The sequence below is a fragment of the Cervus elaphus genome, chromosome 24 (assembly GCF_910594005.1).
Source record: "Cervus elaphus chromosome 24, mCerEla1.1, whole genome shotgun sequence".
Lineage (NCBI taxonomy): Eukaryota > Metazoa > Chordata > Mammalia > Artiodactyla > Cervidae > Cervus > Cervus elaphus.
Window position 1 is genome coordinate 25,107,090 of NC_057838.1, and position 23,558 is coordinate 25,130,647.

The window sequence follows — 23,558 nt, forward strand, 5'->3', positions numbered from 1 at the left end:
CTCTGCACTTCCTATAAGAGGACTAATACAGTGTAGTCTCCCATGTAGTCTTTCATATGTCGTCTCTTGTGTCTGACTTCTTTCACTTAGAATAACATTTTGGAAGTTCATCTATGATGTGGCGTCTTCAATACTTGATTCCTTTTTATGGCCAAATAATCTATTGTGTGCCTATTCTATTTATCCATTCATCAGTTGATGAATATGTGCATCGTGAACACTTCTTGGCACTTAAAAATAACGCTACTATGAACATTCCTGCATGAGTCATTTGTGTGGATGTATATTTTCATTTCCCTCGTGTACATGCCTCGGAGTGGTGCTACTGGTGGTATTGCTCTTACGGTTTCCGGTGGTTGCTGGCAGTTCTTGGCTTTCATCACTCCAATCTCTGTCTTCACAATGCTTTCTCCCCCATGTATCTCTCTGTCCAGATTTCTGAGTTTAAGTTTATACTTTACATTCTAAGGTTAGAAGGCCCTATGTACAGTTATACTATGTGGAGGAGTGTGGGAGAGGAAAAGTAGGATCCTAGTCTAGTGGTACCTAAGCCACCAGTGACTGGTGCCCTGTGTGTATGAGGCTGTGTGCTGGGGGAAGTGGGGGGCATTTCGGGGTGGCAGTGGTGTACTTGGGGCAGGAATGCAGGGCAGGCAGCTTAACACAGATGACGGATGGGGCGCCTGCTGCCTAAGGACTTACCTAGCCTCTGAGGCAAGATGTTCGGGTTTCTTGGCCTCTTCAGTCTCCCTTGACCGACCCTCATCTTGGGCTCTGGGAGCCTAGAGCCAATGAGGGCCCTGCCAGGGACCTGGGAGGGGAGGAGCAGAGATGAGGCCCAGAGGTGCAGGCTTCATCCAGTACAAATTTGCTCATCTTATACACAGCTGATGAATTTCAGTTACCAGAGCCCCCTCCCCACTCCTCATTTTTTCTTTTGGGGGCATATCATCTTAAAATTTGGAGAAATCATCTCATTTTCTCTAAATGTGGGGTAAAACTGAAATTTGCCTTTACGAACTCTGACTCCAGGAGTGAAGGCCTCTGGGGTCTGCATATCCCAGGCTCCAAGAATTTTTTTCCTCTTCCACTGTCTCCCACAAGTATTGACGTTCAGGCAGGAAGTGGGCAGTGAGCTTCAGCTGACTTGGAAACACTGCCCAGTTCCCCCCACCTCCTTTTTTTTTAATGAAAAAAAAATTGATTTGTTCTTAACTGCCCCAGAGTTAAAGCAAATTATTTTGGGGCGGGGGGCTTTGTGGGGGTAAACAGTCATCTGGCAGCTAGAGATAAGGCCTAGTAAGGCAGGAGGCAAAAAGGACTGAAGCCAAGCTTTCAAGATGCATTATACTGTTTCCAAGAGTATATTATGAAATAGCTCAATCAAAACAGTAAATGGTACACTGCCCGTCACTCAGCATCACTCAAATGGAACAATCACCAGAATTTACTCACTACTGCTCCGCTCTCCCCTTTCCCCACTACCTCCTTTATTCTGCAATGAAGCTTTTAAAAGCAGATCCCAGACTTAGACCATTTCACCCTTCCACATTTCAACATGCATCTCTAAAAATCAAGGACATTTTTCTTCTGTAAGTACCATGTTATTACTCCACCAAAAAAGCAGTTAACAGTTTTTTTTTGCTTATCATCCGGTACTCAGCCCATATTCACAGTTTCTCTGATGGCCTCCGAAGTGATTGTTTACAGTTGGTTTAATTGAGTCACGATTCAGATAAGTCCTGAGATTCTTTCACCAACTGTTTGAAAGGGTAAGTAATTTTGAGGCAGACCATGGTTTAAATGAGTCATCACTTCCTGAGAGCCCTATCAAGTCAGGGAACAGAGGAATAGGAGGAAGAAGGGGGTTGCAAAGCTGCGAAGTGCTCCCCAAGGCAGTGCTCCTTTCACACCCCTCAGGCTGCACAGTGCATTTCCGACATCTATTGCCTTCAAATTATTAGTTTTTGTCACCAGGTCCTCTAAAAAACTAGTTTTTGCCACCAAGTCCTCTAAAAAAGCTGGCTCGATCCCATAATCTCTAGGTGTCTTTTCAGTTTCCAAGTTTTCCCCTGCTCCTTGGGGACTGGCTTAGGTAGCTGATAGACGCTTTAAGATCGGTGGTTCTCAAATTTGGCTGCAGGTTGGAATCACCTGGGAAGCTTTTTAAAAACCACTAGTACCTGGGTCGGTCACCCAGAGGGTCTAGTGTAATCAGGCTAGGTTGTGGCCTGGGCATGAGTAGTGGGCCTGGCGATTCTAACGTGCTGCCAAGGCAGAGAACTATGTAGGAGCCTTGCAGGGCGGGCACCACTCAGCTTTCCCAACCCAGGCTCCAAGGGTTAAACCGCAGACTAGCTCTTGTGGGCGGAGCGTGGCCTCTAGGGTGCGGGGCGGGGCTCCGGGTCGGGGGCGGGGCCCGAGCCAAAGCGGGGAAGGCGGGAGCTTCCAGGCCGCCCTGGTCCCGCTCTCTGGGCTTAGCTGGGCGAGCGGAAACGCCTCCACTTTTCAAAACAAAGAGGAGAAGCGGGAGGCGTGTGTGGCGCGCAGGGCTCAGATAGGTCTCTTCTGCCCGGGCGCTTCAGCATCGCTGGGGGACAATGGAGGGGAGCCTGGGAAGCGGCCGGCGCTCGAGGTCAGACGGTCAGCCGGCGCCTGCGAAGATCTCGCCGGCCACAGAGGAGCTGCAGAGCCGCTTGCAGGAGACCCTGGACTTGCTATCCTCGCAGGAGCTGCGCAGCTTCCGCGACCACCTTAAGAAAGTGGAGCCGCGCGCGAGCCAGGTGAAGCTGGAACTGGAGGGCCACAGCTCGTCGGGGCTGGCCGGCCTTCTTGCCAAGCTCTACCCGCCGGCCGCCGCCAAGCGCGTCCTTGTCCAGGTGCTGGAGCTGCTGCCCCGCGCAGACCTGCTGCCGCGCTGGCAGAGCGCCCCCACCGATTGCCCTGGTGAGTGCGCGGGGATTCCCGGAGGTGGGGGTGCTCGGGGCCGCGGGGTTTGGCCCCCGCCGCCCGGGGATTCCCGGATTGGGGCCGGGGCGGGGGTGGGGTGGGTACTGACCTAGGGAGGGGGAGAGTGGCGGGGGGAGGGCCCTAGGTGAGGGCCGGGTTTGGCCCCGGAGCCCAGGTGAGCGGCGGGGGACCGATTATCTGCGAGGGGCGTTGGGGGAGGCGGAGCAAGAAGGACGAGGGCCTCGAGGGAGGGAGAGAGCCCGCGGCGGAGGGTGGGAGCCCGGGAGTCAGCGGGAAGAAGAGAGATCGTTCCCAGGCACGGAATCCAAGTGACCAGTCCAAAGCAGCCATCAGGGTTTACCATTCTGGGACGGGCTGAGAAATCCAGATTGACTCAGCAAGACTAAGGTGCATTTTTAGCAGTTACCTCCGAGTGGTTATGAGGGAGAAGGTTTTTAGATGGTGCAATGAAAAACTCAGTGTTGGAATACACCGTTAGAACATTTGCCATAAATCTGGGAAGATGTGGTTTAGGAGCAAGAAACGTAACAAGCTGGGGGAGATTAGGGTTTCTCCTGGTAAATTTAATAAAGGTATGTGTGTATAATATATGAGGCAGTTTGTGTACACGTGTGTAGAGAGACAGAAGGAGAGAGTGAGAAAAAGGAGAAAGAGAAAGCAGTAGGTATGTTGGGCGTGTTGAGGTAGACACCAAAATATACTATAGCTGGTGTCTGTTCTCCCATGCTTATGATCTGATTGAGTTTCGAAGTACGTTGCTTTGCTGGCATTTGAATTTGTAATGGGTGACCACCATAAACCACCACAAAACATGGCCTCTAGGTAGAATACTGGCCCCGGGAAGCCTTCAGTTCTCCCTTGACTGCATCTGCACAACACTTACACTGTCCGTCCCTGAGTTGTTATCATGCTTTAGACTGTGAATCTCTTGCAGTTGGTAAAGTGGGTTATTTTTTGGTTTTTCAGAACCAACCAAACTACACAGTATCATGACTACACACTACAGATGCCCCCCAAATACTTGAATGCTAAGTTTGTTTAATTAAGACACCAAATAGGGTCTTTAACTTCCTTCGTCTCCTTATCAAAGTCTTGGTCTCCTTTTCTGGAGGTTCATGTTCAGTAATGTTCATTGGTCTTTATCCTTTTCATCTCTGGCCTGCCTCTCCCTGGCCCCTGAACCTGACTGAGGCCTAAAGGAGTTCTGTTAGGTTTCCATCCTCATGAGTTTGGGAGAGGGTTTTCATGATCCCGGAAACCTGTTCTGAAATGAGATTGAAGCCTGCTGGGCCCCAAAACGAAAGAGGCAACTGTTTTTCTTGGGAGTTGCTTTCTGTTAACAGGAACGACTACAGATCATAATTAAAAAGAGAAAAGTGGGGGAAAAAAATGCTCTTTTCTGTTTTGTCTTTTCACGAAAATTCATTCAGTGATTCCACGAAAGATTCCAAAGAGAAGCTATGACTGTGTGGATGGTGAATTGGTAAGTATCTGGACTTTCATTCTAACGCTACACGTTAGTCGGCTTCCCTGCTGGCTCAGTGGTAAAGAATCCGTCTGCAATGCAGAAGATGCAAGAGACGTGGGTTAGATCCTTGAGTGGGGAAGATCCCCTGGAGTACAAAATGGCAACCCACTCCAGTATTCTTGCCTGGAGAATCCCCATGGACAGCGGAGTCTGACAGGCTACAGTTCATGGGGTTGCAGAGAGTTGGACACTGCTGAGCAGCTTAGTGCACGCTCACACTTCAGTCAGTTCAGATAGTATTTAGACACCATTTGAATGGTTTTTGTGCTGCTTCTGCTGGGCTGAAAAGGAACATCTGTGTGGTTGTCTCAAGTGGTCAGATCTTTCTGCTTTCTGTTATAAATAGAAAAAGCAAAATATTAGCCAGTTAAAACCACTTTGCATGCATTAACCAAATTAGGTAAGTATGGTTAGTATCTCCATTTTACAAATCAGGGCACCGCAGGTTGTATGGCCTTGCACAACTACATAAATTGCTGGCTTCTGACTCTTTTCTGTTTGCTTTATTATGAACATTTAAAACATAAGCTAAAGTAGAAGAGAAAAATGAATCCCCAAACTCCAGTGCCGCCTTCCTAGAGCCCTACTTCAACAATTAGCAATGTAGCCAGTCTTGTTTCATCTGTTCCCTCGACCCTGTTATTTTAAAGCAACCCTCTCCCACACCCAGATATCTTATCACTTTCATACATACAATACTTGAGTATGTATTTAGCAAGCCTAGAAACAAATTCCTTAGTCTCGGTAGAGATGCGGTTAGCCTACAGATGTCCTTGGCTGGTTCCAATGTCTTGTACAGTTGGATTGTTTGAGTTCAGCTCTGATTCAAATGCAAATACATTTGAAGGTCTTTTAACACTCTTAGTTTATGACACCTTTCCCTCTAACCTCTTCTGTTGTTTGTTGCTGAAGCCTGGTTATTTGTCCTGTAGAATGTCCCACCTTCTGGATTTCCATAACTGCATTTTCCTTACACCGTGTAGTTATGTCATTTACCATTTGCCACTTTCCCTAAACGGGTAGTTATGGCTATGAATAGGAATTTAGAGATGAGATTGGCCTGTTGGTCCGAGTTTGACAAAGGTATTTGAAAGAATTATAAAGGAAGTCATGACAAGAGGAAACCGGTGTTAAACTCATTTCACATATAAGGCACATTTGGATTCAGTTTGGTTTTAACATTGTTTCTTGACTTTCCTTGCAAACAGGACCATTATGACCTACGTGGCAGGCGGGAGGCCTTCCTCATGTGTGTGAAGAAGAACAGGCCAGGAGCTCACCAGGATGTCCAACTGATGAAGGATTGGCTTAACGAGTGCAAGTTCGAACAGACGTTGTGCATCGATCCTGACAAAATGGTACCAAGTTAAAAACAAAAGTGAAAATTTGTAGCTTGGGCCTTTCCTGGTGGTCCAGTGGTTAAGACTCTGTGCTTCCACTACAGGGGGCTCGGGTTCGATCCCTGGTCAGAGAACTAAGATCCCACATGTCCTGTGACATGGCAAAAAAAAAAAGGAAAAATTGTAGCTTAGATATTATAATTTTCCTTTCTTCTTTAAAAAAATTGAGTTTTATTACCTGGTTAGAACCAGGGCCTGCTGAGCGATGGACCTGAATGTCCTGATGAAATTCTAACCGAGCTTCCCTGATGGATACAGGAGCTTTTGTCATGTTCAGTTCAGTTCAGTTGCTCAGTCGTGTCCGACTCTTTGTGACCCAATGGACTGCAGCACACCAGGCTTCCTTGTCCATCACCAGCTCCCGGAGCCTGCTCAAACTCATGTCCATTGAGTCGGTGATACCATTGAACCATCTCATTCTCTGTTGTTCTCTTGTCCTCTTGGCGTCAATCTTTGCCAGCATCAGGGCCTTTTCCAATGAGTTGGCTCTTCGCAAAAGGTGGCCAAAGTATTGGAGTTTCAGCTTCAGCATCAGTCCTTACAATGAATATTCAAGATTGATTTCCTTTAGGATTGACAAGGTTTGATCTCCTTGCAGTCCAAGGGACTCACAAGAGTCTTCTCGAACACCACAGTTCAAAAGCATCAATTCTTCCACGCTCAGCTTTCTTTATGATCCAACTCTCACATCCATACATGACTACTGGAAAAACCACAGCTTTCACTAGACGGACTGTTGTTTCCTGACCTGCATACAGGTTTCTCAGGAGGCATGTAAAGTGGTCTGGTATTCCCATCTCTTTAAGAATTTTCCACAGTTTGTTGTGATCCACACAGTCAAAGGCTTTGGCATAGTCAATAAAGCAGAAGTAGATGTTTTTCTGGAACTCTCTTGCTTTTTTGATAATCTGGATGTTGGCAATTTGATCTCTGGTTCCTTTGCCTTTTCTAAATCGAGCTTGAACATCTGGAAGTTCTCAGTTCATGTACTGTTGAAGCCTGGCTTAGAGAATTTTGAGCATTACTTTGCTAGCATGTGAGATGAGTGCAATTGTGCAGTATTTTGAACATTCTTTGGCATTGCCTTTCTTTGGGTTAGAATGAAAACTGACCTTTTCCAGTCCTGTATTTTCCAAATTTTCTGGCATATTGAGTGCAACACTTTCACAGCATCATATTTAGGTTTTGGAATAGCTCAACTGGAATTCCATCACCTCCACTAGCTTTGTTCGTAGTGATGCTTTCTAAGGCCCACTTGATTTCACATTCCAGGAGGTTTGGCTCTAGTTGAGTGATCACACCATCGTGCTTATCTGGGTCATTAAGATCTTTTTTGTATAGTCCTTCTGTGTATTCTTGCCACCTCCTCTCAATATCTTCTGCTTCTGTTAGGTCCATACCATTTCTGTCCTTTATTGTGCCCATCTTTGCATGAAATGTTCCCTTGGCGTCTCTAATTTTCTTGAAGAGATCTCTAGTTTTTCCCATTCTGTTGTTTTCCTCTATTTCTTTGTACAGATCTCTGAGGAAGGCTTCCTTATCTCTCCTTGCTATTCTTTGGAACTCTGCATTGAGGGGATGTGGAGAGGGATTACTGAGCCCTGGGCAAAAATGCGTTGTGATTTAACTAGATGATAGAGAAGAAGATGAGGGGGAAGAGCGGTGGTGGATGGGTGGGCGCTTCATTGTGACCTCTCTGACCCCAGCTGAGTCCAGGTCTAGCCCTGCCTATCTTTTGGATTAATAACAGAGGAGAGTCTTCATAGACCCCAGGAGTCATTGCTAGTGAACATGAAGGAACAGCATAGCAGGAGGGCTAGAAGAACCACACATGCCAACAGAGGTGGAGTCCTATCTCTTACCAGTTGTTAGTCTAATCCTCAACTGGGGGTGACTTTGTCCCCCCTGGGGGCTACTTCTGACACTGTCTGGAGACATTTTTGGCCTTCCCAGGTAGCACAGCAGTAAAGAACCCGCCTGCCAATGCAGGAGACACAAGAGATGTGGGTTTGATCCCTGGGTTGGAAAGATCCCCTGGAGAAGGAAATGGCAGCCCACTCCAGTATTCTTGCCTGGAGAATCCCATGGACGGAGGAGCCTGGCGGACCGCAGTCCAGGGGATCACGAAGAGTCGGACGTGACTCAGCGTGCACTCAGGCCAGCGCACAGAGACATTTTTGTTTTTCATCACTGGAGGGAGCTGTTGGCCTTAGTGTGGATGCCAAGGTAGAACCAAGGGTCCGACTGAACATACGACAATGCGCAGCACAGCTCCCAAGGCAAAGCTCCCTGACACAAAGTGTCAGCAGTGCGATAATTCTAGAAATTCTGCTGTAAATTAACGGACGGCTTTCTTATCTCTAAGATGGGGAGGTCATAGTAATTTATCATGTAGGGCTGGGGTGAGGATGAAATGAGCTGCTTTATGTAAAAGTTCTCAGGATAATAGCTGGCCCATAGTAAGTACTCGATAAATTTAGATTTTGTTTCAAAGTTAAAACCAGACTCCTTCATGTTTTCCACGGATTGTACCAGAATTTCTTCTGTGTTATGTGATTTTTTTTTAAACCCATCTTTTCCATTCAGGTGACAGAAAATTGCCAATGTTTTTCTGGTTTATGCTCCTAAAGTTCCAGAAGTGACTTCTTTCTCTACATCCTGTCAACATTTATTTGTAAATATTTAGCAATCTTACTGGTAAAATTATTTTACGTTTTCATTTTCTTGACTAGTAGCATGGTTGAACATCTTTTGGTCATTATTTTCCCTTCTGTGGATTACCTGTTTACATCCTTTGCCCTTTTTTCTTACTGGATTTTCTTTTCTTATTCTGTAGTTCTTTTTCCTGAATTTTAGACAAAATAGACTGCAGATATTTTTCTCCTGCCTTGTTACTTGCCTTTTGACTTTTTGTTGTCTCAGGTCACATGGAAGTTTTCATTGTAAACTCGTCAGTCTTTCTTTTTGTCAGCTTCTTGGTTTTTCTGTCTTGATTAAACCCCAGCTTAAAATTTAGTATTTTTTTTGGCTGCACTGGGTCTTCGTTGCCGTGTGGGCTTTCTCTAGCTGGTGAGCGGGGCTACTTTTAGTTGCGGGGCTTGGACTTCTCGTTGCTGTGACTTCTCCTGTCTCAGAGCATAGACTGTAGGGCATGCGGGTTTCAGTGGTCGGGGCTCCCAGGCTCTGGATCACAGGCTCAGGAGCCGTGGCAGATGGGTGTAGTTGCTCCTTGGCATGTGGGTTCCCGGATCGGGTGTCAGACCCTGCTCTCTTGCATTGGCAGGTGGATTCTTTACCACTGAGCCGAGAGGGAAGCCCCCCAGCTGAAAATTTTTACAATTATTTTTCTATAACATCTTTATAGTTAAGGTTAGCCTTCTGCTCACTGAAACAGTGAGGTGGGAGGTCTACCTTTATTTCCAAGCCAGTTCTCACTTGGTGGTGGTACATCCTTTCCCCACATATGTGAAATTCCATTCTTGTCATAAATTAAATCCCTGTATGTGTATTTGGATTGATTTCTGGATTCTAAAATATCTGTTCATATATTTGTTTATACTTATGCTGCTATATCAGTGTTTTGTTCACCATGATTTTATAGTGCATTTGGACATCTGAGATGATCTATCGCCCATTCATTGTTTTTTGTTTGTTTTTATTTGTTTGCCTTTGTTTTTTACTTCTGAATGTTCTTTGCTATTCTTGAGTACCTTGCTATTTCTGAGGATCTGTTTTCTGTGACCTTGAGAACCATCTAGTTAAGTTTCAGAGAAATCCTTTGAGGTTTTAACTCATACAACATTGACTAGAAATTTATTTGGAGTTAACTGACGAATTAATAGTATTGAGTCATTGCAATCAGAAACTTCAGGCTGTCATAGTTTATGTTGCCTCTTCACTGAAGATTTTTTAAATAATTTTCTTCACTTAGATAATGTTCATCTCTTGTTAGGTTTATCCCTAGGTAATGTTCTACTTTTGTTATGACCTTCAAAGGATCCCTTTTCCATTATCCAGTTTAAATGTTTTATTCCTGGGTAATTAGGGAACTCTCAGTTCAGTTCAGTTCAGTTGCCCAGTCGTGTCTGACTCTTTGCGACCCCATGAACTGCAGCATGCCAGGCCTCCCTGTCCATCACCAACTCCCGGAGTCCACCCAAACCCATTACCATTGAGTCGGTGATGCCATCCAACCGTCTCATCCTCTGTCATCCCCTTCTCCTCCTGCCCTCAATTGTTCCCAGCATCAGGGTCTTTTCCAATGAGTCAGCTCTTCACATCAGGTGGCCAAAGTATTGGAGTTTCAGCTTCAACCTCAGTCCTTCTAATGAACACCCAGGATTGATCTCCTTTAGGATGGACTGGTTGAATCTCCTTGCAGTCCAAGGGACTCTCAAGAGTCTTCTCCAACACCACAGTTCAAAAGCATCAATTCTTCGGCGCTCAGCTTTCTTTATAGTCCAACTCTCACATCCATACATGACCACTGGAAAAACCATAGCTTTGACTAGATGGACCTTTGTTGACAAAGTAATGTCTCTGCTTTTCAATATGCTGTCTGGATTAGGGAACTCTAGATCTTTGTAAATTAAGTTTGTATCTGGTCAACTTGCAGATCTCTACTTTTAGTAGGTTTTAGTTGAGTATACTGTTCATACTGTTCATGGGGTTCTCAAGGCAAGAATACTGAAGTGGTTTGCCATCCCCTTCTCCAGTGGACCACATTCTGTCAGACCTCTCCACCACGGCCCGTCCGTCTTGGGTGGCCCCACACGGCATGGCTTAGTTTCACTGAGTTAGACAAGGCTGTGGTCCTGTGATCAGATTGGCTAGTTTTCTGTGATTATGGTTTCGGTGTGTCTGCCCTCTGATGGCCTCTCGCAACACCTACCATCTTGGGTTTCTCTTACCTTGGATGAGGGGTGTCTCCTCACGGCCGCCCCTCCTGACCTTGAACGTGGGGTAGCTCCTCTCGGTCGCTCCTGTGTCGCCCCTGACTTTGGGCGAAGGGTAGATCAGTGGAGAAATAACTCCAAAAAGAACGAAGGGATGGCACCAAAGCAAAAACAATACCCAGTTATGGATGTGACTGGTGATAGAAGCAAGGTCTGATGCTGTAAAGAGCAATATTGCATAGGAACCTGGAATGTTAGGTCCATGAATCAAGGCAAATTGGAAGTGGTCAAACAGGAGATGGCAAGAGTGAACGTCGACATTCTAGGAATCAGCGAACTAAAATGGACAGGAATGGGTGAATTTAACTCAGATGACCATTGTATCTACTACTAGATAGCATATTAAAAAGCAGAGACATTACTTTGCCAACAAAGGTCCGTCTAGTCAAGGCTATGGTTTTTCCAGTGGTCATGTGTGGATGTGAGAGTTGGGACTGTGAAGAAAGCTGAACACCAAAGAATTGATGCTTTTGAACTATGGTGTTAGAGAAGACTCTTGAGAGTCCCTTGGACTGCAAGGAGATCCAACCAGTCCATCCTAAAGGAGATCAGTCCTGGGTATTCATTGGAAGGACTGATGCTAAAGTTGAAACTCCAATACTTTGGCCACCTCATGCGAAGAGTTGACTCATTGGAAAAGACCCTGATGCTGGGAGGGATTGGGGGCAGGAGGAGAAGGGGATGACAGAGGATGAGATGGGTGGATGGCATCACCGGCTTGATGGACATGAGTTTGAGTAAACTCCGGGAGTTGGTGATGGACAGGAAAGCCTGGTGTGCTGTGATTCATGGGGTCGTAGAGAGTTGGACACGACTGAGCAATTGAACTGAACTGAACTGAATTGAGTATATTTCTAGAAAGTCATATTATCTATAAGCAATGAGTCTTTTTTCCAATATTTATACTTCATTTAATTTTTGCTGTACTGTATTGAAATGGCCAGGATCTTTGTTCCAACATAGTAAGAGCAGCCATTCTTGTCTTGCTTATCTTTTTAGGGGAATTGATTCTGCTGATGCCTCTTGATAGATTCTGGCAAGTGGATATGATTGGATAGACTCCTTCATTCCTTGCCATTTCTAGCTAACTGAGGGTATTAATTTTATAAAATAATTTTTATATTAAAATAAGTTAAACACATGTACACCCAATGACTGATTCATGTTAATGTGTGGCAAAAACCACTATAATATTTTAAAGTAATTAGCCTCCAATTAAAATAAATTAGTTAATTAAAAAAATAAAATAAGTTAATAATGTAGTATTTAAATACATTAATTCTTTGGGGAACTATAGTTTTGTTATATTTTGTGGTAGAGAATCAGAAGTGCCATAATTTTGTCAAACAAGAATCACCATTGATAATAGAATAAATCATACGAAGTCTGAAAGCATCCAAAAGTGAAGTGATAAGTCATATTGACACTATAGAGATGTAGGTATTTTCATGTTTGTCATCTCACTGATTCACCTTGTAAAGAAGCCATCTCTGGGATTTCTGGTTTTTTCTCCTTCCAGTTTTTTTTTTAATATGTTATCCTATTTTACAGGACTTACTTGGAAAGATAACATCATTTCGTGATGGACTAAATGAAATTAAAGATGACATTGCCTGTTGCCTTGTTACTCTTATGTCCCATGGAGAAGAAGGTTTTATCAAAATGAAAGACGGTGAAAAAGTCAGCCTGGAAGACATTTTTGAAATGTTCAACAATAAAAATTGTCCAGCACTTCAAGAGAAACCAAAAATTTTTATAATCCAGGCCTGCAGAGGAGGTAAGTGGATATGTCTTTGTATCATTCTCTTTCCAGGAAATTCTCATGTTGATGATTGAGGAAAGAAGAGTGAGTTTTAAAAAATTATTTTTTAATAATTATATTAAATTATATAACTGACGATACATCAGACCCATAGCTGATGTATCTTACATTATATAGCATACTAGGGACTTTGAGCTGGGAGAAAGGGATGGAGTGACAGCTTACCTGGGTTAGGATGGTTAATTTAATCTGAGGAAGGTCTAAGTCATTAAAATCATAAGGTGGATCTGAGAGCCTCAAATTCTGGGGGAGAGGTGGACAATTTTCTGGGGGATGTCCCATCATTCATGTGATTCTAATTGGCTTGTGGGACTAATTTCTGATTTATGTAACTTTGGTTTTAATTATTTCTCTTGTGAAGATACAAGCTTCTTGTGACTTTTATTAAAGGTTATTCATGTCAACGGTATATTATTGTAGTTTGTATTTTCATTCCTCAAAAAACAGAGAGAAGAGACAGTGGTGTTGAAACAGATGATGAACCCATGGACTTGGATGATGGATCAGAGAAGAAGAGGCTGCCTACGTTCAGTGATTATTTCATCATATATCCCACCCAAGCAGGTAAGATAGTGAGGCTTGAAGATACATATTCATCCAGAGGATTTAGGTTATTCCTACTGATTTTTGAAAATTCTTTTCTTTTTTTTTTTGCCTCTCTGCGAGGCTGTGGGATCCTAGTTCCTTGACCCTGGATTGAACCTGGGCCCTTGGCAGTGGAAGCGCAGAGTCTCAACCACTGGACCACCAGGGCATTCCCAGAAACCTTTCTTAAAAAAATTATCTGTGCCTTATAGATTGATGTGCATGGGAGAAATTTTCATTATCCCATCCATCTCCCTTCAGAAACTATTTCACTTTCAGAGATGACAGATTTGCATCTGACTGTTTATCTCTTCCAGGAAGACACCATCCTCTTAGCAGATATCACATATGAAATAAGATCATTGGCTTTCATGTGAGAAAGATCTTGACCCAAAGCCAACTCTGCTGTCTTTGAGACCTTTATATTTTCTAGCCTCTAAGATATGTCAGTTTCTTTATGCAAAATAAGAATCATAAAATTTTCTTATTTCATTGGGATGTTTATAAATTAAATAATGAATGCAGGTGTTGTGCTTATTGTAATAACTGGTATAAGTTTAAAAATTGATTAATTTTACTACTAATATATTATGTTGATTACATTATTGTCTTTATTATTAATACTAATAAAAATCCAAAAGAGTGTTGTGTGCTGAAGGAGTGGACTTGATTCAGTCATGGAAGGGAAATAGGAAAATGTAGAGAAGATAGAAGTAAGTGTCAAGGGCATTTATTTAGCTGTTTTTATACTGACTTTCTTGAAAAAGGATTAAAATAGCTTATGTATGTATGTGTGTGTGTGTGTGTGTGTGTGTGTATAAAACATATAACATATACAGATATGTATGTATATACAATTCAAGATAAAATGTTAGTGAAGAAATGGAAGCAAAGGAAAATAAGGACAGAAATGTAAAATGAAAATGTCCCTATTAAAGTTAGATATAACTTTATTCACCCAAGAGAGATGAAAGCATATATCCTAATAGACACTTGCACATGAATGTTCATAGCAGATTTATTTGAAATAGTCAGACTGGAACCAATCCAAATGACCAACAGGTGAAAGAATAAACAAATCGTGGTATATCATACATGAAGTGCTACTCAGCAATAAAAGCAATGAGTTCCTGACACATGCTAGAGCACAGATGAAGGTCAAAGGATTCCTGATGACCGAAAGAAGCCGGACAGAATAAAGCAGATAACTGTGTGGTCCCATGCACATAAAATTCTACAAAGTACAAAGTAATCTATCAGACAGCAAATCAATACTACTTGCAGATGGGGATGAAGAGGTAAGGAAGGACTGCTAGGGCCATGAGAACATTGGAGGAGGAGGATTGGATTCATTATGTTGGCTTTAAGTATACATATGTCGAAACTTACTAAACCATTTGCTTAAAATATGTATGGATGATAGTCAGTGGTCAATTATACTTTTATGAAGCTGAAAATTTTAAAGTTAGGTGTAAGGCAAGCAGGTGTAACCTGCTTAGGTGTTACCCAAATAGGTTACACAAAATAGGTGTAACCCGTTCTCACTCCTACTCTCTAACATGGCATGAGTAGTCCTAGCTAATGTATTAACAGAAATATAAGGGTCAGTATTCTAGAAGACGATAGTTTTCAATACAGTAATAATCACTTAGGACATAAAAGAGAAAAGAAAAAAGATACCGTATTACTTTGTCTTGCTTTAGTGAATGATGTCTAGGAATGACTAACAAAAGAGGAGCAAGACTTCATTAGGGAAAATGAGAGAACATTCTAGAAAGACATAAAGGAAGCCCTGAATCAGTGGTGGGAAATACCTTGGTCATGGTTGAAAATTGTAGTACAATGGAAATGACTGTCCCCCCCCCCCCCCCGCCCCCCGAATTAGTTTGTAAATTGAATTCTGAAGTGTTTTGTCATGGAATTTGAGAAACTAACCACGGAATTTTTATGGAACAGTTAAGGGTCAAGACAATGTAACTTGACCTCCAATTTTGTTGAATGAATGAATTTTGTGACTGTGTGCTGGCTATGTTGAAGACTAGAGGTTCAGTAGGGAACAAAAGAATGAAAAATCTCTGCCTCCAGGGAGCTTATGTTCTGGGGAGGGAGACAGAAAATAAACACAGAAAGTGGGTACTGGGTTGCTTTTGATTCCAGTTCTACGAAGTGCAAAAACAGGTGAAATTAATCAATGGTGGGAGGTGGAAGTCAGGGTGCTACTTACCGTCAGGGTGCACAGTGTGTGGAGAGGTGATGACCACAGCAGCGAAAGCGGACTTGTGAAGTGCTGGCATCGTCGTGTTTCTTGATGAGGGTGCCCATGCTGGGAGTGTGTTCATTGGATGGAAACTTACTGAGCTCTTATGTACCCACAGGGCTTCCCTTGTAGCTCTCCGTAAAGCATCTGCCTGCAACAGAGGAGACCCAGGTTCAATTCCTGGGTTGGGAAGATCCCCTGGAGAAGGAAATGGCAACCCACTCCAATATGCTCCACACACCTTTCTGTATGATGTTTACCCTTCAGTGAAATAAATACCAGAAATAAAATATGTTAGATGGTGATAAGTGCTATGAAGAAAAATAATGCAGAAACAGGGAGAGGGAGTATTGAGGGGCAGGAGTGGAGGTTGTAGTTTTTTAAAAAGTGATGTGTAGAGATGTTCCCATTGAGAAGTTGATTATTGTGTAGAATTGAAGGCCATGAGAGCGTGAGCTATGCAGATATTTGAGAAAGCGTGTCTTCTAAGATAAGGACAGCTAGTAGAAAGCAATGACCTAGCAATAATTGAGATAATGTGTTAGCATGTCATGTTATCATGGTGGATATGTCAATTTCTTCTGTAGTTCTGTTATCTATTTTTGTTTTCTTTATTTGTTTTGAGGCAACTTTAGTAGAGGGATAAGATTTTAGAATTGTTATACTTTGTGGTGACATAAATATATAATCATTGTTTAGTGAACCTTCTACCCCCAATAGTACTTTTTATCATATTAGTTTTTCTCTGATATTCATATAGATACTCCAGAATATATTATTCTGGTCCATATTTGCCTGGTATATCTCCTTCAGACCTTTTCTATTAACCTGTTTAGGCCCTTATGTTTTAGGTGGTCTTTTAAAGAGAATATAGTTAGATTTTGTTTTTTAATCCAATCTGATATCACTTTTTCCTGGTGAGTTAAGACAAGTTATCTTTATTGTCACTATTGATACATTTACACTTTTACCATTATACCTGGTGCTATTTATTTGCTTTATTCCCCCTCCTTTATTGCTTTTCTTTTAAAAAATTGAAGTGTATGGTATATACAGTATTATGGTGGTTTTATTGCTCTTGTTTTTGATTATGAGTTTGATTTGTTATTATTACATTTTATCTCTCTACTGACTTAGAAGGTATGAATTTCACATCTCTTTTTCTCATGGTTCCTCTTGAAATGTTATATGCGTGTACTTAACCTAAAGTTAATAAAAAGCTTATTCTTACTTCCTGATGATACACAGAACCACCTTAGAATGCTAATTCTTTTATTTTTGTATCTTTATTTATATGAAATTACTTATGTATTCTTACATTCCTTTTATCCTAATTTTCTTCTAAATGAAGACATTAACCCAACACATTTTCATCAGGTTGGCATGTCCTAGGGTGACAAGCACTATGCTAGGTAATGCATATTCCTTTTTTAAAACCCTACAAATTAGAACATTTCATAGTATTTTTATACAGTGTATGTTTGTTTATATTTACCCATGTGTTTACCACTTCCTCTGTTCTCTAGTCTGTCCTGACTGTCAGACCATATTCTTTCTTCGTGAAGTATGTTCTTTAGAAACTCATTTAGGGAAGATTTATAGGTGGTAAATCACTTTACACCCAAATCTGACTGATCACATAACAATGTCTTTGCTTGTTCCTCCTTGTGATTCATTCATTTCTTTAAGCATTTCATGCAGTTATTTTATATTTTGTCTCTTATACTTCCAATATCTAAAGTCTTTGGGAATCTTTCTTATGGTGGTTTCTGTTGCCTGTCACTCTTGGGGGTTTGTTTCTTTGTGTGTTTGAACTCCTAGCTCATTTGCTGAATCTTAATCTCTTACTCCTGGGGACATAAATCCGGTGTACTTGCCTTTAGAGAGCGTCATCACCCATGTGGACCTCTGTGGGAATCTTTATCTCCCTCCCTCCCAGGCGCATCTTTCGGGTTTGACACTTCTCCGTAGGCACAGCACAGCTCTGGTGTTCCTATTTACTTTCTGCTCCTGGTTGAAGTTTCAACTTCCTCATTTGCAGAAATGGTTTGCCTTGGGGATTTCCATTCGTTTCTGTTAGCCCAGAATAGCGTTAAGCTTTTTTGCTTTAATCAAGAATTAAGTTTTATAACTGGAGGAATATTTAAAGTGCCCAGAGGCTTCCCTGGTGGCTCAGAGAGTAAAGAATCTGCCTGCAATGCGAAAGTCCCCAGTTCAGTCCCTGGGTTGGGAAGATCCCCTGGAGAAGGGAATGGTTACCCACTTCAGTATTCTTGCCTGGAGAATTCCATGGACAAAGGAGCCTGGCCATTTACAGTGCATGGGATCACAAAGAGTCGGACACAACTGAACGACTAACACTCTTTCCAAGTGCTCAAAGTGGAAAACTTGGAATATGTAGTAAGATGAATTTTTTGGGTCACCTTTTTTTTTTTTTTAAATTTCATGATCCCATTTCTTTTTATTATTTTGGTGTGCAGCATGTGAGATCTTAGTTCCCTGATCAGGAATAGAACTCATGCCCCCTGCAGTGGAAGCTCAGAGTCCTACCCACCGGACCACCAAGGAGTTGCCTTGGGTCACCCATTTTTACCCAATGGAATGAGGCAGTACCAAATACGTCTGGGGTTGTGGGGCAACTAGTACTTCCATATACCATTGATGAGAGCAAGTTACATTGCCTCTTTGGAGATTAATGTGTGATACCAAGAAAATTAAAAGTATATTTATGCTCAGCAGTTTCACTTCTGGGTATACACCCTAGTGTTGTAGTCTGTAAATCAGGGGGCCACAGTGAAGTCACACCGCTATACTGAATTCTGTGAACCACCAGCTCAGATAAGTTACGGTTCCAAAAATTAGACGGTGCTGTGTTTTTCTGATACCATATTTTAGGGGTACCGAGTTTTGAAGGGCTGCTGAGCTAAGGAGCAAGCACCATTGTGGTGTCCTAAGTGGAGAAGTCATGCAGTGCCCATCAGGGACACACATCCCAGTAGTAACTGTGGTTATTTAAGAATGAGGGACACCCCTGGTGGTCCAGTGGTTAGGACTCTGCTCTCACAGCTGAGGGCCCAGGTTCAATCCCTGGTTGGGGGACTAAGATCCCACAAGCCCAGTGGCATGACCGAAAATAAATAAATAAAAATATTTTTCTTTCTATTTGTATGGGCTTTTTTTTGACCATCTGTTATGTGCCGGTTGGCCATTCATGTATCTCCTGTTGCCCAGTATTGCACTGGGTTGTTTGTTTTCTTATTAAATTATGTATATTCTGAATACTAGTCCTTTCTCTGGTACAAGTTACAAGTACTTTCTCCCACTCTGTGACTGGCTTTTCATTTTCTTAAAGATGTCTTTCAAAAAGCAAGAGTTTTGTAAGCATTCAGTGGTGGTTCTGTAGTAGAATTCTCACCTGCTGAAGAGCAAGAATTTTATGTTTCTACTCCAGTTTATCAACTTTTCTTTTATGGCTTATGCCTTTTGTGTTGTAAGAAACCTTGGCATACCCCGAAGTTGCAAACATGTCCCGTGTTTTTTTGTGTTCCAACCCAGGTTTACTATGAGAGAGTGCCGTTTTCACATTTCTTCCACACTATACAGACATATTTTGTGTTTTTCAATCTAATAATAAGCATAATTTTGGTAGTCAAACCCTTGAATACCCCCAAATAAATTCCATATAGATATATTTAGGGTTATTTAGCTTAAAATGCTAGAGCAAAAGTCAGCAATAAAAAAGTAGAAAGGGGATGTGTACGTGCGTGCTAAGTCACTCAGTTGTGTCCAACTCGTTTTGACTCATGGACCGTAGCCCGCCAGGTTCCTCTGTCCGTGGAATTCTCCAGGCAAGAATATTGAAGTGGGTTGCCATGCCCTCCTCCAGGGGATCTTCCCGATCCAGGGACTGAACCTGCATCTCTTATGTCTCTTGCATTGGCAGACCTTCTTTACCACCAGCGCCACCTGGGAAGCCCAGAAAGGGGATAAATAAAGCAAATATGACAAAAACTGATAACTCTAGGATCTGAGGGATGATTATTTGGAGGGGGATCATTCAACTTTGCTTTCTACTTTTGTGTATATTTGAAAACTTTGAAGCTAGATTTAAAAAATGCATATTTAAAGATTTGCTCTTGAGAGGTTGTGTGCAGTTGGTCACACAAGTCTTATGTCTGTGCTTAGTCGCTCAGCTGTGTCCAACTCTTTGCAACCCCATGGACGTTAGCCCATCAGACTCCTCTGTCCATGGGGATTCTCCGTCTTAATGCAGTGTTTCTTTTTCTAAACTTTTTATTGAAGTACATTTGATTTACAGTGTTGTGTTAGCTTTACGCATACAGCAAAGTGGTTCATATATATTCTTTTTTGGGCTTCCTTGGTGGCTCATATGGGGAAGAATCCACCTGCAATGAGGCAGACCTGGGTTCAATCCCTGGGCTGGGAAGAACCCCTGGAGGAGGGCATGGCAACCCACTCCAGTATTCTTGCCTGGAGAATCCCCATGGACAGAAGAGCCTGGCGGGCTAGAGTCCATGGGGTCAAAGAATCAGACACAACTGAGCGACTAAGCACACACATATATTCTTTTTTAGATTCTTTTCCATAATGCCGGTTTTTCTGTATTATCAGTTCAAAGCCATTTTCTATGGAGCAAAGAACAAGTTTGCTGCAAGTAGAGGAGGAAAATGGATGAAGTGGTTTTTTTTTTTTCCTTATAGATCATGTCGCTTTACGGGATCCCCGCACTGGCTCTGTGATGATCAAGGAGATGACTGAGGTCTTTAAGCAGTACGGAAATAAGTGGCACATCGCTGACTTCTTTACCATAGTAAGTCAATTCCAAGTGAACACGTGCTCCATTCAGTCCAAAGCTAACGCACTTGATGAAAACATTTTCATGAGAAGACTGACTCCAGCCACGAAAGCATCAGAGAGGTTCAGAAGTTGCCTGTAAACAGTGGGCTGGTGAGTTTAGAGGGCTGTGGCAGAAGGCGTGGCTGAGCCAGGCGCCAGTGGGAAACTGACAGTGATACCTCATTCAATAGAACATGAGTGAGTTGGCTGTCAGTGAGCCTGGAAGTTCTGCCTGCACTGTGGTCCTGCCAGCCTGATTTATCTCCCCCAGGAAGAGGGGAGAACCAGAGGGCTTCTCTGAGGACCAACACTATCTTACATTTGTCTGCCCAACTTGTAGCCAATAGTAAATGTTCAGTGAATGAATGAGGGGCCAAGAATTATAGCAGATTTATATGCACACTGTAGTTTGGAGGAGGGCCTGATGATAGTGGTTTACCATATCAGGATTAAAGAGTAATTTTCTTCTTAATCTGGGAGTTTTCTCTCCGAAGAGAGCTAACTAGAAAAGGTTGTAAATGAGCCCAGTAACAGAAGTACTAACACCTTCTGAACGCTCACTCTGTGCCAGTTACTGTTCCTTGCAATTGACAGATATTAAGTTTTTCAGCAGCCCTCTGGCAGGTACTTTGATGCCCATCCCCTGTGACAAATGCAGAGCTAGGAAAGTGGCAACCTGGGCTTTCTAGTCCAGACAAAGTGCTTTTAGAGCTCATGCCTTAATCACAGTCACGCAGTATTGCTCCTTAGGAGCGTCCCAGTTGGCTCAGTGGTAAAGAATCCACCTGCCAATGCAGGAGACGTAGGAGAAGAAGGTTCGATCCCTGGGTCAGGAAGATCCCCTGGAGAAGGGCCTGGCAACCCATTCCCGTATTCTTGTCTGGAGGGTCCCATGGACCGAGGAGCCTGGCGGGCTACAGTCCGTGGAGTTGCAAAGTGTGGGACACAACCGAAGTGACTTAGCACGCTGTGCACACTTCAGAGCTCTTTCCATCTACAGCGCTGCCTTCGGTGGGATGTGGGTGACCTTTGCTTTTCCTGGTGCAGTCAGACAATTCTGCCTTCACCTTCTGTGGGGTTTACTAAGAGGCTTTTGAGGGTTTTACAGTTCTTTTGGACAGTTTGTTCTTTTCTCTTACAGGTGAATAACAGAGTGGTGCACCGTGACTTTAATATATGTAACAAACCAATAAAAATATCACTGGTAATGGAGTCAACTTTAACAAAATTTGTATACTTTTGACATGAGGATGATTCAAAAAACAAGGACTGCTTTGCAACAGTTTGTAAAGAGCTATGAGCATTTGTAGCATTGTACTAACAGTTACCATTTTGCATTTTTCTTGTCACTGGTGTTTCTTCAGTTTGTTTTGTATATATATATATATAATTTTTATAAGATTTAAGTCTGCTTACTTGATACTTGTAAGTCTTTTTAAATTTTTTTTAAGATCACTGTTTTCTGAAAAAACACTTTGCTGAACTGTTATCAAAACATGGACGTCCAGCTCCATTTGTGTACTGTTTTTATCCTGTGTTTCTCTTGCTGATTGCCCCACCCTCTCCACCCACAGTTTGGTGCTCCTATTAAGGCTTGTTCTCTTGGTTTAGTCAAGAATTGCTGGGTGTGGTCTTGTCCTCTGTTGCACCTTATTTCCCCAGACTGTTGTCTGTAGCCAGTGTGATCTCTGGGAAGAGAATGGTTAAGCCATTCTCAGGCCTTAACCTGGATGACTCTGGGCCTTTGAGGCCTCCATGTGTTTACTTTGCGCCTGTTTCCCACCTTCCTCCTTGCTCCTTAATCCTTTGAGCTGCTGTCTTCCCCACTTGGAGCCCTCTATTCCACCCCACATAGGTAAGTCCTTGCCATCCTTTAGAATTTGGTTCAAGCATCACTCACACAGGGAGGCTTTCCATAGCCCCATGCTAGGTCAGCTTCTTCTAAGTGCCCAGAGACTCTCAGCTTCTCTTCTGTAGCATTGAAATGACTATCTAGTGCCTGTCTCTCTCTCTCCAGATTAGTCGTGAGCTCCAAGAGGCAGAGGCTGTGTGTCTCATTCATGGCTGTATCCTAGCTTCCGTCCGTGCCTTAGGACACAGAGAGACCATGCAGTGAACATTTAGTGAGTGACTGATCCCTGTGTTTTAATTATTTTACCCTTTCTGCAGACCTGGCCTCTTGCATATCTAGCCACCTGCCATTCATCCCCCCACACATGCATGTCTCATGGCTGCTTTTACTCAACAAGTTGGAAGTTAACCTGAGTTTCCCCAAAATCCTTTCATAAAACCCACTGCATTGTTCATAATCCTTTGACTGCCCACTGCCTGCACGATATACACCCCAAGTCCCCTAGGAGAATATTGCACGTCTTTCTCTCTCAGGCTCAACCTACACTACTCATGTACTGCCTATTTGTCCTGGTAATTCGCCCTCCCTTAATAATCCTGTCTCACAGAATCGGGCTTGTGAATTAGTGAATGTGGATGAACTCTCCTGGATATGTTATCGTATCAGAATTCAGTCTCTCCTTTCGGTCTGAAATGCCCATTCCTTTCTACTGTATGTTCTTCAGAGTGCAACTTGGGTCCCATCCCACAGTAAAGAAAACTGTATGTAGACTGTTTCTAGAGTAACAAACTGTGGACTGAGCATGAATTTTTGTATTCCAACTTTGGTTGTAACTCTGGACTGCTTCTGGACCTGTTTCCTCATCTGTATGAAAGGAGGTTTGGCTCAGCAGACCCTGAGAACCCACCCCCCTGGACTTCAGTGAACTTGAACTGCTTAGTGAACTTGCTTCTGAACACCCTGCAGGTGGGACTGTTGCCGAACCTAAGGGTTCAAGCTGGCAGTTGCATAAGAATGTTGGGTCTGTGTGAGGATGCAGGTGGTTAGTGAGAATGCTTGAAGATTGAGAGCCAGATGAACTGAAGCAATCCGGAGTCTCCAGGCCTATCTCCATTTCAGAGATCATTGTGTCCATTTTAGGTAATGTGATTTTGTAAGTATAAATATATGTGATTCAATTTTTAAGCATTTGCATTCTGATACTTGATATGTAGCTTTGGTTTTGTATAGAGCATTAAAATGTCTCCGGTTCATAAAACATGACCATCTGGTGAGACTTCTCTATTCACTTGGGTTTTGGAGGACTTCTAGGCACAGAGGCTTGTTTCAGGG

General features: G+C 42.9%; 1 protein-coding gene across 1 annotated transcript; it reads left to right on the forward strand.

Moving 5' to 3' along the window:
• Positions 1–53: 53 nt before the first annotated feature.
• Positions 54–23,489, forward strand: LOC122682633 (caspase-14-like). Its single transcript, XM_043885614.1, has 7 exons — positions 54–2,946; positions 4,401–4,453; positions 5,707–5,856; positions 12,405–12,630; positions 13,123–13,239; positions 20,239–20,348; positions 21,516–23,489. The coding sequence occupies exons 1-7, from the start codon at positions 2,601–2,603 to the stop codon at positions 21,615–21,617; spliced, it is 1,104 nt and encodes a 367-aa protein (XP_043741549.1). The 5' UTR covers positions 54–2,600; the 3' UTR covers positions 21,618–23,489.
• Positions 23,490–23,558: the final 69 nt, after the last annotated feature.